General features: G+C 41.8%; 1 protein-coding gene across 1 annotated transcript in view; it reads right to left on the reverse strand.

Annotated features, from left to right (window-relative positions):
• Positions 1-8,657, reverse strand: part of bcr (BCR activator of RhoGEF and GTPase) — a 118,321-nt gene extending 109,664 nt beyond the window's left edge. Inside the window, exon 1 of the mRNA XM_054756213.1 lies at positions 6,474-8,657. Within this exon, the coding sequence (XP_054612188.1) occupies positions 6,474-8,058 (1,585 nt within the window). The 5' untranslated portion in view covers positions 8,059-8,657. The remainder of the gene's footprint in view (positions 1-6,473) is intronic.
• Between the last annotated feature and the right edge of the window lie 5,268 nt (positions 8,658-13,925).

Consider the following 13,925-nt stretch of genomic DNA (forward strand, 5'->3'; position numbering starts at 1 on the left):
TTCATAAACACTCATGTGATACCTCATCATAACTCTTTCATAGACACTCATGTGATATCTCATCATAACTCTTTCATAGACACTCATGTGATATCTCATCATAACTCTTTCATAAACACTCATGTTATATCTCATCATAACTCTTTCATCGACACTCATGTGATATCTCATCATAACTCTTTCATAAACATCTTTCATAGACACTCATGTGATATCTCATCATAACTCTTTCATAGACACTCATGTGATATCTCATCATAACTCTTTCATAAACACTCATGTGATATCTCATCATAACTCTTTCATAAACACTCATGTGATACCTCATCATAACTCTTTCATAAACACTCATGTGATATCTCATCATAACTCTTTCATAAACACTCATGTGATATCTCATCATAACTCTTTCATAGACACTCATGTGATATCTCATCATAACTCTTTCATAAACACTCATGTGATATCTCATCATAACTCTTTCATAGACACTCATGTGATATCTCATCATAACTCTTTCATAGACACTCATGTGATATCTCATCATAACTCTTTCATCGACACTCATGTGATATCTCATCATAACTCTTTCATAAACACTCATGTGATACCTCATCATAACTCTTTCATAAACACTCATGTGATATCTCATCATAACTCTTTCATAAACACTCATGTGATATCTCATCATAACTCTTTCATAGACACTCATGTGATATCTCATCATAACTCTTTCATAAACACTCATGTGATATCTCATCATAACTCTTTCATAAACACTCATGTGATATCTCATCATAACTCTTTCATAAACACTCATGTGATATCTCATCATAACTCTTTCATAGACACTCATGTGATATCTCATCATAACTCTTTCATCGACACTCATGTGATATCTCATCATAACTCTTTCATAAACACTCATGTGATACCTCATCATAACTCTTTCATAAACACTCATGTGATATCTCATCATAACTCTTTCATAAACACTCATGTGATATCTCATCATAACTCTTTCATAGACACTCATGTGATATCTCATCATAACTCTTTCATAAACACTCATGTGATATCTCATCATAACTCTTTCATAAACACTCATGTGATATCTCATCATAACTCTTTCATAAACACTCATGTGATATCTCATCATATGTCTTTCATAATAAATGAAATGTTTATTTTTACAACATTCTGAGGGCCAATAAGGAACAAGCTGTGGACAAGATTGCATGGTTGCATGAAGGTTGCATGAAGGTTGCATGAAGGTTGCATGAAGGTTGCATGAAGGTTGCATGAAGGTTGCATGCAGACACAAAAGCACGGCCTCCGTTTCCTTGCCGCTGCCCTCAGTCTCCTCTTGGATAACATTTGTCTAGGAATTCTTTTTGATTGAATTTCAAAAATTGCAAGACAGATAATAGACAATGTTTTTTTTTTATAATTAACAAATACTTTTAAATTTACGATAATTATATTTTTATTTTATTTTTTCAAATATTTTATATTCCCTTCTTTTACTCACTTTAATATTTTATATTGTAATACATTTGTAATATTTATAATCATATTTCTTGTATTAGGATTTTAAAGATTTTATTTTTGATTATTTTTTGGGGGGATTTAATTGCAAAAATTGCAAGAAAGATGAAAAACTGACAAGTGTTCTTTATGGAATAACTTTGGCTAATATATCTGAATTACATGAACATTCGATTTTATTTAAATAATAATACAACTCTCTCTCTCATATAAAAATATATATATATATATATATATATATATATATGACAGAGAAAGAGTTGTATTATTATTTTAATATATTTTTATTGATTAAATTGCAAAAACGGCAAGAAAGATGACAAAAACACTGACAAGCGAGTGTTCTTTATTTACTAACTAATTATTCACTAACATTAAGTAATATATTTGAATTAGATTAACATTGTTTATCTCTTCCATGTTCACTTTTCACGCGCCGCCGGTTGTTATGTTAGCTAGCTAGCTAGCTAGCTAGTGAGCCAGCGATACGGGTGATAATCCCGTGTGAAATAAATAGGGCAAGGCGCATTAGCGTGGTGTGTAAGTGTACATGCAGAGAAGGGAAAGGCTAATGGTAATCGGAATTAGTTTTGTAATTCCCAGACAAAGGGGGGGGGGGGCGGGGTCTAGCATGACTAGACTGCTTTTGCTTGGAGCCGCACATTCATCCACAGTGTCCTAAAAAACACCCATAGTTCTTCATTATAGTACATTTTCCAAGATATTTAATTGATTTAGCGACAACAAGCCCTTGCACTGCAGCCGGGTTGTCCTTCCGAGTCGTTTTCGAAGGCGTGCAAAGACAAAAGCAGCACGGTGCTGACGCGGTGCAGCGTAATCCAGGTCATCTTGAGAGACACGCCACAGGTGGCTTACCGTAAGCTCGGCGGCCCAAAAGACCTGACACTTTCTGCAGTTTCACTGCTAAAACGGAAGCGATATCACAAAAAAAAAAAAAAGGTCCGTATCGTCACGTTTGAAAGTCACGCTAACGGCGCAAATCCTGCGCCATTTGCGATCTGGGCACGTTGGAAAAATATCATTGAACAAGACCATAGCGACAAGCATCCAAAGCATTTTCATGTTTGCAGCGATATGTTGACGGTGGGGGGCGGGGCGGGGAGGTGACGTCGACGACGACGAACTACACAATAAAAAAAAAAAGACTCCAAAGAGCCCTTGAAGCTCATTAGGAAGCCGATTTCAAACGATAATTGAAGCATAAGTAAGTCCAAAGTCATTTACACTCACCATTCTGTGTTTGAAGCCGACCAATCTCCATGTCTTTGTCATCGGACACTCCGCGTCAGACGTGCGATGCCATCGTCGGCGGTTTGAACAAATACGGCTTAATTCCAGGTTCTGCAACTTCCTTATTTCATCTCCAGATGTTTCTTCCTCCTCAAAAACGAATGGCACATCGCTCAAATCTTTGCTATCATCACTGTAAACATCCTCTGTCTCGTCCGTTCTCTCGTGGTTGTTTACTCTGCCAAAGATGAGAGCTGCGCCTTCGCTGACGTCACTTGGGAAACGCCCCTCGTCTAAGAAGACTAAAAATGGCGGCCGGCACGTACAAAAATGTCATTTTTACCAATTTAAGCTTCGCTTTCAAAAAAACGAACTACGTAGAACATAATTACAAACAACATAGAACATATTTAAGCAAAGTTGAAAAATCCAAGCAATAAATTAATAAAGTTGGCTACTTCGCAGATTTCACTTATTGCGGGCTATTTTGGAATCTATGCCCCGCGATAAACAAGGGAACACTGTATTACGAAAAGAAAATTTACAAAGATTATTGAAGTAGAAGGTTGAAATATTTTGGGGAAAAAAAAAAACCCAGCAAAGACCGAAGTTCATACCAACGCGCTTCCGTGCTGGTTCTTTTTTTCCCCGTTTATGCTTCGTTTTTTCCCAAAATATTTCAACTTTTTCTTAAATAATCTTCGTGAATGTTCTTTTTTTTTCTAAGGAGAAAAAAGTTGTAATCTAACGAGAAAAAGTTATAATTTTATGAGAATAACCTTGTAGTATTACAAGGACAAATAATGTCATTTTAGTAGCATTGAGTTTAAATATTAAAGCAAACAGATAATGCTTTTTTTAGTGTCGTAATATTATAAGAAACAAACCAAACAAAATAAAGATGTAATTTTTGGAAAATTAGGCTGCGGAAAAAGTTACAATGTTACCAGAATAAAGTCCAAATATTATTAAAGGTCGCAATTTTATGGGACTAAATTTATGGGCAAAAATAATGTCATTCTAGTAGCATGGAGTTGAAATATTAAATCAAAAATGTTATTTCATTTTAGTTTTTGAAGTTTCAATACTATGGGAAATAAACATAACAAAATAAGGTAACATTCGGGAAATTAGGTTGGAGGAAAACGCATAATATGGGAATAACGTGTAAATATTAGGAGAATAAAGTCCTAATAGTATGAAAAGAACATTTAGAAAGATTATTTCAGAAAGAAGTTGAAATATTTGGAAAATGTAATTAGAAACTGTAAAAAATGGGGGCGGGGGGAGCAAAGCGTGGAGTTGATATTAATAATATGCTTTTTCACTTATATGACAAAGCTGAGATGCAGATTTTATCTTCAAATATATGGAACTTCTTTTTTTTTTTTTTTTTTTTTACAAAATATGAATGTGGCAAAGTTGCATTCTTTCATTTTTCACTATGTGGCCCTCGCTGGGAAAAGTGTGGACACCCCTGTCTTAGATGATCCGGCTAAATACCAAACCCAGCCCACTCTTCCTCTCCCGCCCACCCCATCGTCCATCGTCGTCCCCTGCAGGGCTCACTGTGGTGGAAAGAAGCGCTAATCCTCCACAGCAGCTGGAAGTTTAGCTGCACCATCCTAATGGTGAGGAGGACCAGGTTTTGTCTCCGATAAAAGGGGAACTCATCTTTTAAATGTTCCCTACAGGATGCGTGCTGCTGCGCTACGTTGCCCATCACATCCTCCCTGGGGGGGCAACAACAGCAGCAAAAAAAAAAAAAAGAAAAAAACATTGTATTTGATTGCACCGGGGGTCTGCATTGGAATGAATTATGGAAGCACAGAGAGGAAATGTGGGCAATGAGCGCTATCTGCTCACAGGCAGGAACACCACCTGCAATAATCATAATCATAATCATAATCATATGATAGGAAAAAACTTTAGTGGGATTTTGCTGCCAATGCCAAAAAATAACATCAGCGAGTACTAGCTTCACTTATTCTAGGACGGGGGTGTCCAAACTATTAACTATAAACCCAGCGAGAGCCGCATACTGAAAAATGAATATGCAAGGGGCCACTTTCATATGTGGTAAACCAGGGGTGTCCATTTGCGGCCTGCGGCACATGCTAAAAATATCATCAAAAAAATATATCAAATATCAAAAAAATTTAAAAAATCAGCAAACATGGAAAAAAATCAGCAGTAATTTCCAAATATTTTATAAAAACAGAAGAAAGCAAAAATATATTTTTGCATGTTTTGGATCCAAACACGAATTTTTTAAAATTGGTTTTGTTGTTAGTCAACAATACTAATTACAAAATTACAAATAATCAAACGTACGCAGCGGCTCAACTTTATGATTTGTTTGACGTTTTGTGAAAAGTCTCAGATACAAAACATGTATCGCCACTTTTTGTTTTTGTTCTTAACATTTTTATTATTTCATTTGTCCAATATATATTAGTTTTTTTATTTTAGTCTTCTTTTATTATTTTTATTAAATTATTATTTTATTTATATTATTTGAAAAAAAATGCAAAAAAACAAGTGTAGTGCATTGATACAAATGTAAAATGTAAAATATGTATTTCTTTCAGGTTTCATTGAAACTGTTGGAATATTTTTTGGTCACTGTCCAACAAAAAGCATGTACCCCCAAATATTTTGTATCCGTTACCTAACAAAATAAAAATAAAACTGTACAAAAAGACAAATGCAAAGACCAAATTGTTTTTTGTCATTAACTAACAAATAATAAAAAACAAATAATAAAGTTCGTGCAGCAGCTACAGTTCATGATTTTTTTTTTTTTTAAACTTTGGTGGAAATTGTTGAATTTATTTGTCACATTTTGTATCCCCTAAAACAACCAAACGCAGTAGTAGTAAAAATGTTATATAATTGGAACGAGCGCCAGCTGTGCATTGTGTGAACTTCACTCCCTGACACCTTAAAAGCTGCGCTAGACAACGAGCTGACGGGCCCAGGGCTTTTAGCACCACTCCGCTTAACTCTAAAATCGGCGCGGGATGACGGGTCATCGGTTCAAACCCAGCGTGTGTCGAGTCGGATTGCGCAGATGACCACTAATGTTGCTCAAAAAATTAAAAAAAAAAACGCACACGGCTACAAATGACAAAAATAAACATGATCGCTAAAATTTGTTTAGCCTGTTGCCGTGCCTTAGCTGTAGATGCTGCAGGTTTATACGCCACCATCTCCACTTGGCTGCAACATTGTTAGCATTTCTCAGTCACACGCTCACTGGTTCTGCTTTGAAGTGCAAGTGAAACCAACTGCTCCAAACTGTATGATATTAAACTGAGCATATAACATTTGGCTATCGCTAAGTCATGCATATTTCAGCTCCCAAGTCAAACTCATACCCATCTAAACAGCTAACGGCACAGTTGAAGTCACACTCCACTGCTAGAAAAATGTGTCAACTGCCATAAATGCGACCTTTCGGATGTCCTTCTTGAACGGAAAAGCTGGAGAATGGCTTCCTCTCATCAAGACAGACCCCTCTTGATTAGATTTCCATCTTCAGACCTCACGTGCTTCAACACAGACCGACCGCATTGTTTTCCCACCCCAGTGACATTCCAGGAGAGCTTTCTCCCGCATGAGGCCAACACCTGAACACAGCTGTACTATCTGGAGGACAGACGGTCACTCACCCAGGTGGTCTCCATGGTAACTGTTGTCATGCGACGCTCTGCCGTGATGGGGCATGAGGTCGTGGTGGACAGCCGGCGGCCATATTTGCCCCGTCTTGCGCACACTGACGATGGTGGCCTCCGACATGACCACGTGGCCGCCCTGCTGTCGGTGGTGGCGCTTCTGTGACTGCGGTGTCGGCGGGCTGCTGCTGTCAAACGAGTGCTGCGAGTTCTGGGAGTTCTGCGAGGGCGAGCGACTCTTCTCCCGGAAGGGCCTGCGGAAGGCAGTGGTGGGGCTGGGCGACACGTGGCTGGACTGCCCCGACGAGAAGTCCTCCTCGCTGGACGTCAGGTTCTCGTTGGAGCTGCAGTCCGGCGTGTAGCCGCCGCCCCCGCCAACGTCCTCGAAGCTACCCGGGGAGTATGAACGGCGAGGCCACGTGAGGAGGTGGTCGTCACCTCCGCCTCCGCTGTGGTCTCTCATTTGGACTCGCCCATCCCCGCCGACGCCGCCCTCGCCCATCATGACCCCGCCGACGTAGACGCTGGAGTAGGCCTGGAAGTCAGAGGGTTGCCAAGGCGGCGGTGGAGGTTTGCCACCATTGGATCTAGTTCTCTGATTGGGCTCTCCATCTTCATACTCCGCATCGTACCCGCAGGTGCTCTCAGTGGACCGCCCCCGATACACGGGCCTGGCACGGAGCTCCCCTGCCACGGTGGCCAGATTCCCGGGGAGGGAGTGCAGGGATCTCTTCCTCTCCATCTGCATGGCCTGACTCCCCAAAGAGCTGATCTTGTCAGAGACTTCACGGTCGTTGACCCGGACCAGACCCCGGTCGTGGTGGAACTCCATGTTGGTGTAGAAAGGAGGAGGTGGCAGGGGTGGCTGCTTCTGCTTCTCTTGACCTTTATCGCCCACAGAGTGAGAGTTGGCACGCTTGATTCGTTCAAAGTTGGACCTCAGAGCGGCCACACCGAGCCCCATGCCCAGCTTGTCGTTGGGGTCGGATGACAGCTCCTTGTCCGGGGGCGGGAGAGTGGGCCTTCTTGGCGACACGGAGATGCCCCCTCTTTGCTTGGAGGGTGAAAGGCCATCCAGGTTGTCGCAGGAGGTTGACTCAGCCTGCGGGGGCACCTCGAAGGCCGACTCCAGCCCATCGCCGTGGGAGGCCGACTTCCTTGCTGGCGGGGGTCTAGGTTTGGATCTGCCTGTTCCGTCACCATGAGGCTGGTAGCGGCTTCTGTCTCCGACGGTAGGGTACCCGCCCCCAACGCCGCAACCCACCCCTCCGGTCTCCTGCATGTGCGGCTGCTGGGACTCTGCCCCCTGAGAAGCGGCGGGGTCCACCCCCTCGTTGAGCGGCGTCTTCCGGAAGCCCCAGCGCTGCTTGTCGTAGCTCTTCCTCTCCTTGGCCAAGAGGGTCTGCAGGTAGATCATGCGGAAGCGCTCCTTGTTCACCTCCTGCTCCAGCCGCCTGATGGACGCCTTGCATCGCTCCAGCTCCTGTTCGATACCCCCCACGGACCTTAGCTCCATCCTCGGAGGCTCCGACTCTGGGAACTGAGCCTTCCACGCCTCGATGAATCCCACCGGCTCCACCATATTTGTGTCTTATTTGTCTCAGCCCAACAGTCTTATCTGGACAACAAAGCAGAGAGTGTGTTTACAGGAGGCCTTCAGAGGACCTGCTCAGGAGCACTATAGGGATGACACACACTTGTCGTGGGTTGCACAGTCGCAACAAAACATCCTTTTGTGGACCCTGATCATAATCGAGGACAAAAAGCTGTCGTTTCCCGCATGCATTATTCCAACACAGGTCACTTTTAGCGAATGTGAAAACGACTCCAGGTAGCAAAACGTCTAAAATATAAACCTCCTCTCGATTTGCCGGTGTTGTGCGCGAGTAGATCCGGACTTCTTGGCACCAACGGGTCCTCTCGCTCCTTCTCGATAATTCGGTAGCAATCTCAGGTGCTTATGGATGCTCCTTTGTACAGAACGGACTCACAAGGACGCAACACAAGCGAGAGCAGCACCGGACATGTTGAGCAAACTGAGGCGGCGATCAAGTAGGAGTCGGCGGTTGTGCTTCTCGCTCCATTTTTCTTGGCGTGGCGATGATTTTTATTCCATTTTCCGGCTGAAGATTGCTTGCTGGGCCGTGATGGAGCGGCTGCGAGCTTTCCCATCTCACACCAGTGAAGAGTGAGTGAGTGGAGGCTGCAGGAGTGGGAGGGGCCATGACATGCAGCCTGCTGCTTAAAGAGACAGTGCACCCCTTCCCCCCCGTATCGTCACGTGATAGTGAAGTTCACTAAATGTACTGTTATGTTTACGTTAAATTCTATAATATAATATTTTTAAATAAAAATAACGTAGAAGTACTTGAGGTAAAACACAAACCGTGTTTATTTCACCGTTTGAGCGAAAATGGCTTATGTGGGGCTTCTCTTGGTATATTTAACTAAACTCTGCCATCTAGTGGCCAGATGCTAAATCTGCCAGTGGGTCAAATAAACGCAGCATTTTTTTCATTACTGTATGATTTGTAAAACCCTGTTTTTTCGTCAGATGTGCATATTTCGAATGCAATCTGTGACAACTGCATCATTCTTTCTTCATCTTTCCTACAGTTTTGACAGGAGCAATAATTGTTTTCAGAAATGATTGTTCATTATCGCAATTCTTGTTATATTTATATTACTATTTTTATTCCATTTTCTCGTACATTAATATTGGACATTAAGAAAAATGAAATACAAATTTTCCTGGGTTACAATTTTTTTGTAATTTTCATAGCACATTTTTTTCAGGATATTTATATAATATAATATAATATAATATAATATAATATAATATAATATAATATAATATAATATAATATAATATAATATAATATAATATAATATAATATAATATAATATAATATATTATACACTCCTGATCAAAATCTTAAGACCAGTTGAAAAATTGCTAGAATTTGCATTTTGCACATTTGGATTTTAAAGAGGTTTTAAGTAGAGCTACAATATGCAAAAACCTGAAGGGGGAGTGAGACAAAAAACATTTTGAAAAAGTAATTTATTGAAAACATCAATTAAAGTGAAATAGGCTGTTTATCAGCTAATCAAAAGTTTAAGACCACAGCCTATAAAAGCCAAAATCTGCTCAAAATGTTCATTTTCTGTCAGGCATTCACACTGTCATACCCTCCTGATGGCTAAAGCTAAGAAGCTTTCTCTTTTTAAATTGTGGAGCTGCATAAGCAAGGCCTCTGGCAGCGTGCCATTGCTGCTGAGGTTGGGTGCAGTAAATCAGTCATTCTACATTTTTTGAAAGATCCTGAGCATTATGGAACAAAAAAGTCAAGTGGTAGACCCAAAAAAATCACACCTGTGCTGAGCCGGAGGATCCGATTGGCTGTCCATCAAGACACAGGGCGGTCTTCCACCCAAATTAAGGTCCTTACTGGTGCCGCCTGCAGCGCAATAACCATCAGACGGCATCTGTAGGAAAAAGGTTTAAAAAACAAAAAAAGAATTCAAAGACCTCGTCTCCTTCAACGCCACAAAACTGCCCGTTTAGACTTTGCCAGGGAGCATCAAACATGGGACATTGAAAGGTGGAAGAAAGTTTTATTCTCTGATGAGAAAAAATGTAACCTTGATGGTCCAGATGGCTTCCAACGTTCCTGGCATGACAAGGAGATCCCACCTGAGATGTTTTCTACCCGGCACAGTGGAGGGGGTCCATCATGATCTGGGGTGTTTTTTCATTCAGTGGAACACTGGAGCTTCAGGTGGTGCAGGGTCGTCAAACGGTGGATGCTTACGTGCAGATGTTGCAGCGGGCGTCCCTCATGACTGAGGGCCCTGGTCTGTGTGGTAACAGCTGGGTTCTTCAACAGGACAACGCTGCAGTTCACAATGCTCGCTTGACCAAGGACTTCTTCAGGGAGAATAACATCACTCTTTTGGACCATCCTGCATGTTCCCCTCATTTAAATCCCATAGAGAACATTTGGGGATGGATGGCAAGGGAAGTTTATAAAAATGGCCATCAGTTCCAGACAGTTGATGCCCTTGGTGAAGCCATCTTCACCACTTGGAGCAATGTTCCCACTAGCCTCCTGGAAACACTCGCATCAAGCATGCCCAAAGCCATTTTTGAAGTGGTTAACAAGAACGGTGGAGCTCCTCATTACTGAGTCCTACTGAGAACATTTTGTTATTTTTTTATTGATGGTCTTAAACTTTTGATTTCAGTTGAACCTGCTGTTGAACCTTTGCTTAAAAAAACAGGTCTTGATCCTTCAATTTTATCAAATTATCGGCCCATTTCTAAACTACCTTTTATCTCAAAGATTTTAGAAAGAAGTGTTCTTGCACAGATGCAGCCTTTTTTAGATGAAAATGGGATTTTAGACACCTTCCAGTCAGGTTACAGGGCCTCTCATAGCACTGAGTCTGCACTTTTAAAGGTTTTTAATGACCTGTTTTTAATGACTGACACTGGTGGTTCAGCCATCTTAGTGCTTTTAGACCTGACTGCTGCCTTTGACACAGTGGACCACACTATTCTTTTATCTCGCTTGGAAAACTGTGTGGGTGTCAGGGGGACTGCCCTTGAGTGATTCAGGTCCTATTTGTCAGGGAGATGCCTTGCTGTGGGACTTGGTGACTCCACCTCGTCAACTGTCCCCCTGGACCGTGGAGTCCCCCAGGGATCAATCCTGGGGCCCATCCTATTTGCTCTCTACCTTAGCCCACTTAGTACAATATTTAGAAAGCATGGCATCTCCTATCACTTTCATGCAGATGACTGCCTGATCTACTTACCTTTTACAAGAAACGACCATGCCCCCCTGACACCCCTTCTTGAGTGCTTTAGTGACGTCAAGGTCTGGTTGGCTCAAAATTTTCTAAAGCTCAATGAGGGGAAGACAGAAGTTATCCTCCTTAATAATAGTGGCCCCTCTTGGACTTGGGCCTCATCAAGAATCAAGTCAGTCCCACAGCCACCAGCCTTGGCGTCATAATCGACGGTGATTTTAAACGTCATAAACAAATCAACGCCGTTGTAAAATCCTCTTTTTATCAACTTCGGCTTCTATCCAAAGTCAAATTATTTTTATCATTGCAACATTTTGAACAAGCCATGCACGCTTTTATTTTGTCGCGCCTGGACTACTGTAATGCGCTTTACTTTGGAATAAGCCATACATGACTCTCTCGCTTCCAGTTAGTCCAGATCTCTGCAGCACGGCTTTTAACAGGAACCAAAAAGAGGGAGCATATTACCCCAATTTTAGCCTCCCTGCACTGGTTGCCTGTACGTTTTAGGATTGATTTTAAGATTTTATTGTTGGTTTTTAAGGCGTTGAAGGCGTTTTTAAGGCGCACTGGCCCCTCAGTACATCTCGGACCTCATCCAAATCTACACTCCAGCGCCACATTGAGGTCCGAAGGCCAGCTCCAACTGGTGGTGCCTAAGACCAGACTTAAGACCAGGGGAGACTGGGCCTTTTCCGTAGTTGGCCCAAAGCTGTGGAACACTCTCCCCCCTCATGTAAAAACAGCCCCCACAATTGAAAGCTTTAAGTCTCGTCTTAAAACTCACTTTTATTCTCTGGCGTTTAACTCGGCATAAGTCGTGTGGTCCTCTGTATCTTTTATTCTTTTTAGTTTTAATTATTTTAGTTATTTTAGTTTTTAATTCAATGTACTTATTGATTTTTTTTATTTTTTTTACCTACTTCTTGGAATGTTTTGCTTTTTATTGTTTTTACTTCCTGTTTAAATATTTTACTGTTGTACGTTTCTTTGTTTTTATTTATTGGATTTTTTAGTTTTTACTGTAGTGATTTTTACTTTTTATTTACACTTACATTCCCTTATTTATTTATTAATTGTGGTTTTGCTAGTCTGTGCAGCACTTTGGAAACAGTGTTTATAAAATTAAATAAAGTGGATTGGATTGGATTGGATTGGATATATATATATACGCAAAGACACCGGGCCCCAGGACGTCGGGCCCTCAGGCCACCCTCATGGAGCCTGTTTCTGATTGTTTGGTCAGAAACATTCACACCAGTGGCCTGCTGGAGGTCATTTTGTAGGACTCTGGCAGTGCTCATCCTGTTCCTCCTTGCACAAAGGAGCAGATACCGATCCTGCTGAGGGTTGAAGGACCTTCTACGGCCCTGTCCAGCTCTCCTGGAGTAACTACCTGTCTCCTGGAATCTCCTCCATGCGACCAGGTACCGCAGTGATTCCCTGGTCCAGATCTGGGAGGAGATCCCCCAGGACACCATCCGTAGTCTCATTAGGAGCATGCCCTGATGTTGTCAGGCATGCGTACAAGCACGTGGGGGCCACACAAATTACTGAGAATCATTTTGAGTTGCTACAATGACATTTTAGCAAAATGGACCAGTCTGCTGCATCATTTTTTCACTTTCATTTTTGGGGTGTCTTTGATTTCCCCCCTCTATAGGGTGATCATTTTCATTTCTATCAAATGATGTGGCATCATTTTGTTACTAATACATCACCCACTTATTATCAGGAAAGATATTCAACATCATTTTCCCCCCAGTTCAGATCTAATTTTTTTGAGCAGTGTATGTATACAGACCCTTTCCAAAAAATTAGAATGTCATGGAAAAGTTGTTTAATTTCCATAATTCCATTCAAAAAGTTAAACTTTCATAGATTATAGATTCAGGGCCCACAATTTAAACGATTTCAAGTATTTATTTGTTTATTTTCACGAAAACAGGAATTCAAAAAATTAGAATACCGTGAAGAAATCAGCCCAAATTTTGCAGGGCATGAATGTTTTAAACTGAGTGTCACACACTAATCATCTACTAAAGTCAAATCACCTGCACAGGCTTCCCCAGGTGTCATTAAATTGCTTCAGTTTGGTTCAATTGTCTCAGTTGGGTTCAATATGGGGAAGACTGCAGACATGACAACTGGCCAGAAGACCATCATTGATACCCTCCATAGGATGGGTAAGCCACAAAAGTTCATAGCTAAGGAGGCTGGTTGTTCACAGAGTGCTGTGTCCAAGCATATCAATGGAAAGTCTAGAGGAAGGGCAAAATGTGGCAGGAGAAGATGCACCAGCAAAAGAGATGACCGTGGGCTTCAGCGGATTATCAAACAGGGAAGATTCAAGAATCTGGCAGAGATCCAGAAAGAGTGGAATGAGGCAGGAGTCACAGCTTCAAAAACCACCACATTCAGACGCATCCGGGAGATGGGCTACAACTGTCGGGTTCCTCGGGTCGAGCCACTTCTGAACCTGAGCCAACGTAGGAAGCGTCTCCACTGGGCCAAGGAGAAGAAGGACTGGACTGTTGGCCAGTGGTCCAAGGTCCTCTTTTCCGATGAAAGTAAAGTGTGCCTTTCATTTGGGAATCAAGGTCCAAGGGTTTGGAGGAAGACGGGTGAGGAACA

The sequence above is a fragment of the Dunckerocampus dactyliophorus genome, chromosome 17 (assembly GCF_027744805.1).
Source record: "Dunckerocampus dactyliophorus isolate RoL2022-P2 chromosome 17, RoL_Ddac_1.1, whole genome shotgun sequence".
NCBI lineage: Eukaryota > Metazoa > Chordata > Actinopteri > Syngnathiformes > Syngnathidae > Dunckerocampus > Dunckerocampus dactyliophorus.